Raw genomic sequence first — 4,750 nt, 5'->3', positions numbered from 1 at the left:
TGATCTAGTTTCTCTTCGGAATCAAGTTAAAGATCGTATAGATCAAGATCAGGCGGTTTAAAAAAGGAGATATGACAGGAAGCGAGCAAAGGCACATAAGTACAGTATTGGGGATCTTGTGATGGTCCAGACGGATGTTTCTAACACAGGCCAAAGCCGCAAGTTACTTCCGAAGTACAAAGGTCCGTTCAGGGTAACGGCAGCGTTGCCCAATGACAGATATGCTGTTACTAAGGTTACAAGTAGTAGAGCTAACACCAGTCCGGTAATTGTAGCTATAGACAAATTAAAAGAGCACAGCAGCACGGGTAAGTGCTTGGTTTATCTGTAAGTCTCATATATATTACGTATAAGAGAAAGAGATTTGACTGTGAAAATGTGTGTGCTTCCATGTGGATGTTTGCCCACAAGATGCCTCGTAAATGTTCATCTCTGAGATGCCCCATAGAGGTTTGATTATGGGATGATTGGTATGTTTCCATGTTATTGTTGAACCACATGATGCCTTGTAGATGTTCATTTGTGGAATGCCCCATAGAGGTTTGATTATGGGATGATTGGTGTGATTCTATGTAAATGTTTGGCCACATAATAATTTGCTTGAATAGAAGGTACCTTCTTGTTATGATTGCTTTATGCTTTTTACTCTTCTAAACTCTTGTATTTAACTCCTGTATCTTTATGCTTACTGATGCGAAAGTTTTGCATATTTTGTAATGAACTAATTTTTATTGAAGTGCATTAGGCTTCTGAATCCAGTTTTGACCTGATTGAGGACAATCAGGAACACCAGGATGGCCGACTGTAAGCGGTACAAGCGTTTGGAATTTCAACATAGCCGGCCAGCCTTAGACGACTTTCTTTGGGTTATAAGTAATGAATAGGCGCTATTTCAATATAAACATTTGTGATTTGGAAACGGACAGAATACTCCGGAGACATTCATTCATTAATATACTGTTAACATGTTAACACGCTGTGAATTATTCTTCACTTATTATATTACCTTGTTACTACTTAATTTTCTTACACATAGTGAACCCTCTAACTCCGCCATTGGTTGTCAAGCTGTAGAGGATATTATGTACCTATTGTCAGTAGATTCCTTCCACTTAGTGGGAATAATAAATAAAAATCAATATTTTCCAAAATTTCTTCAACACTCTTGGTATGATAGGCACTCAAAATAATAAACTAGGGTATTTTAGTTCTTCTATTCAAACACGCAAATTAATAAAGCGAGTCTTAAAAAAATGCGTCTATATTGTACAAACTCGTAACCGCGTATATCCTTTCTCTGGCAACGTTAACATTTTAGTTCGTACTTAAAATCTAAATTTGAGATCCTCTATCATGTGGTGCTATGCATTGCATTTTTTCCATGTCACCCTGTATATATTTCGTGAAAATAATCTTGAAAATATTCATAATCTTCAATTTCAAGAAGGGACAGGGACATCAAGTCATTTCAATTGTAGTTTATCCTTGCAATCTAAGCGCAATTATTGCATAAATTAAAACGAAAGTACTACTACAAATCGGTACAAAACTCTACGCCTAAATTGGAATATTATAAGCAGTTTAATTTTATTATTTTATCTCAACGGTAAGGGAGATATACATATTTGAAAAGAAACATTTAGGAGCTTCATTTGACCTGCTTAAATATTTTCCGCATACATTAATTTTAACAAAAAATTTTATTTTATTTTTAATGGGTGTAATAATAAATTCATAGAAATTATCAACGAACAATGGTCATGTTGTTTTCCTTTATCATCAATTTATTACACATATATAAACAAAATTTAATGGACAAAGATAAAATTTATCAGACATTTTCTACAACAGGATATTGCCTTTGATGAGTTAATCATTACAGATGAGTCATTCTAACTTATTGTGTTGTTTCAGTCTCTCAAATGTAAAACATGTTTCCTTCACATACTCAATAACCACATGAGTATATTTAGTGTACTAGCACATTAATAAAATGATGTCTCCACAACAAAAAATGTTCAGCAAAAAAACATGTAGTTAATACATACAAGGTGTAACTTTAAGTGGAGGTCAATTTTTTTTAGGTGAAATAGTACGTGTTCCCCTGAATACGATTCTAAAATTCCTTATTTTTTAATCAAATAATTAGTATATTTTCAAACTGTACTTTAATTCTTATTTTCATGCCACCACTGAGCACCACTTGGAATTAACATGGTATGATGATATAATGAAATTAAATTGAGATCTCTAAGAATTTGCTCATAGGTGTAATATTATCTTTGGTAACCCAGCTTTTCAATCATCGACTTATGGGCTAATTCTCGTAGTTAGAATGAGGAGTAGAGATATTATTATTATTATTGTTATTATTATTATTATTATTTCTATTATATATTTATGTGTCCTTTTCTGTGTATTACTGTTTTGTGAATGTCAACGCACCCACTCGGGTGTGGACTTGCATTCGTTGAGTGTGTGTTGGTGTTTTTTTTTGGGGCCCCCTTGTACATTTAACGATTGTTTAGTCCCGAGAACAGCTCACACGGAGGCGGAACCTCGGCGGTCCATGGGAGCCTTTTGCACACCACGGGAGGTGCTACCACCACCCAGTCTCCTCAGGAACCCACTTACGTCAATCTATAGCAAAACGTCGGTTAGTCAACAGCAGTGTTGGTGTTCAGTGTTAGATAGAATGTTTTACGTTGTTTTTGTTTTGAACTTGATTATTTTCAGTTGATTTTTACTATAAACGTGCTACATACGACAAAGAATTTTTAATTCGAGGAGGCGCGGGGTAATTTTCGTAAACTCCAGTTTCTTCATCCATACACCGATGTTAATGTTTAATTTTCATTCACCGATCTGGAATATGTAAAGCTTTATAATTCCACGGTCCGTTTCAATTTTGGTTTGTCTTCTGTGTATGGTGAAGAGCAGCTGTGCTGTAGATTTGCATTATTTACCCGAGAACCGTCTTTGTCGTTGTACCCCAAAAGGTTATTTTTTGCTACTCGAGCATGTATTTTTTAACTCCACACCGTCACCACATAACGTTTAGTTTTAACAGAATTGCATGACAGATTTTAGCGGCCAGCATGACCAGTTTTCTTTAAACACATCCCGCCGACATTTTTCCGATACCGCCATCCCCTAACGTTGTCTAAAATGTGTACCTGTTTCCAGGCGAAAGAAGAAGTGTATACGATATATGGAGGCAGGAGATGGAAATGATGGGAATCAATCCGACGACAACCTAGGCAGCTGCGGCAGCATGGGGGACGCCCACACCCCTCCCGAAGACGACAACGAGAGCTTGAATCAGTCGATGTCGAGTCCCGGGGGTCTGTCCGCCCTGAGCAGCCTCACCAGCCCAGGAGGGATGGTGTTGCCTAGTCCGTCGACCAGTGTGGCGAGTCCCTCCGTCAGCGTGGCGAGTCCCTACATGCTGCAGAGCCCCCTGACGCCTCACGATTCGTTCGACGTGAAGCTGCCTCCTCCGCCCCTCCATCACCAGCCGACTCGGAATCCCGTGGGGACTAACCCGCACGACATCAACAATCCGCTCAGTGTTAACCAGTTGACGGGACAGTGCGTCAGGAACGATCCGGCCGACACAAACGGTAACAAAGAGACGGCTCGTTCGATAATTAGTGTTACGTAGCCTTTAGTGAAGGGGCTCGAGGGTAAGGATAGCCTGAAACCACCTGTGATCGTCGTAACAGCTCGTCTAGCGGGCCAGCAACTGTTGGGACTGAGTCCGAGAGCTTCGGTGGAAGGGACTGCGTTTGTATGTGGGGCGATGCAGCGCGCTGATCTCATTAGACTCGAGTGCTGCGGGTTTTTTTTACTATGTAACATAAATGTCATTTGCCAAATTCACCTCTATATATTATATATATATTATAAATATCCCTTTATATTTTCTAGTTATTTATCGAGGGTTGAATGGTGCCACCGAAATCAACGTACTTAAAAGTGTTCCGTATCTTGTCGCCAGAGTTCATTGGGAATAAGTATTTGCGGTACCAAGTAGACTTTACAAGATATACGAGTACAAAAAAATTTGTAACCTTACTTTNACCGCTACCAAAAAGGATATAATTCCTCGAGTCGCAAGATGGTGGCTTTATCTTCAAGACTATGATTTTGAAATTGAATATAGAGCTGGGATCAAAATGGCCCACGTTGACTGTTTAAGTCGCATTCCCTAACAAGTCCTTGTTATTAATATAACAGAAGCTGATTGGCTCCTGGCGGCTCAATCACAGGACGAGGAAATATGTCGAATTCGAGATATTCTTCGGTCTAAAGATCGGGATCCAAGTAATAAAGTTTTTCATGATAATTATACGTTGAAGGGTGATGTTGTTTATCGAAAACTTGGAAATACAAATAAATGGTTAGTACCAAGGTCAAACAGATGGCAAATCTGCAGGTTATGTCATGATGACCAAGGTTATTTCGGTTTAGAAAAAAAAAACTTTATATAAAATTCAAGAGAATTATTGGTTCCCAAAACTGCGTCAGTTTGTAACCAAGTATGTAAATGCTTGTCTAAATTGCCTCTATTATAAAGCTCAGACAGGCAAAAGGCCTGGCAACTTAAACCCAATTGAAAAAATTACGGTCCCATACCATACGGTGCACATCGATCATTTAGGTCCTTTTATTAAATCAAAAAAAGGAAATACACAATTATTAGTTATGGTCGACGGGTTTACTTACAATTCTTGAGCCTGTACGAAAC

The 4,750-nt window shown here is 38.4% G+C and overlaps 1 protein-coding gene across 1 annotated transcript; it reads left to right on the top strand.

Annotated features, from left to right (window-relative positions):
• Nucleotides 1–2,586: 2,586 nt before the first annotated feature.
• LOC111692305 (protein pangolin, isoforms A/H/I/S-like) lies at nt 2,587–4,071 on the top strand. The gene is made up of 2 exons (XM_023456234.1): nt 2,587–2,656; nt 3,187–4,071. The coding sequence occupies exon 2, from the start codon at nt 3,212–3,214 to the stop codon at nt 3,662–3,664; it is 453 nt and encodes a 150-aa protein (XP_023312002.1). The 5' UTR covers nt 2,587–2,656; nt 3,187–3,211; the 3' UTR covers nt 3,665–4,071.
• The last annotated feature ends 679 nt before the right edge of the window (nt 4,072–4,750 follow it).

The sequence above is a fragment of the Anoplophora glabripennis genome, unplaced genomic scaffold, assembly GCF_000390285.2.
Source record: "Anoplophora glabripennis isolate ALB-LARVAE unplaced genomic scaffold, Agla_2.0 scaffold1273, whole genome shotgun sequence".
Lineage (NCBI taxonomy): Eukaryota > Metazoa > Arthropoda > Insecta > Coleoptera > Cerambycidae > Anoplophora > Anoplophora glabripennis.
This window is presented reverse-complemented; position numbering and strand designations above follow the sequence as displayed.

Excerpts from the sequence above, each read along its gene's own strand:
- LOC111692305 (XM_023456234.1), top strand. The coding sequence starts at position 3,212 with ATGGAGGCAGGAGATGGAAATGATGGGAATCAATCCGACGACAACCTA.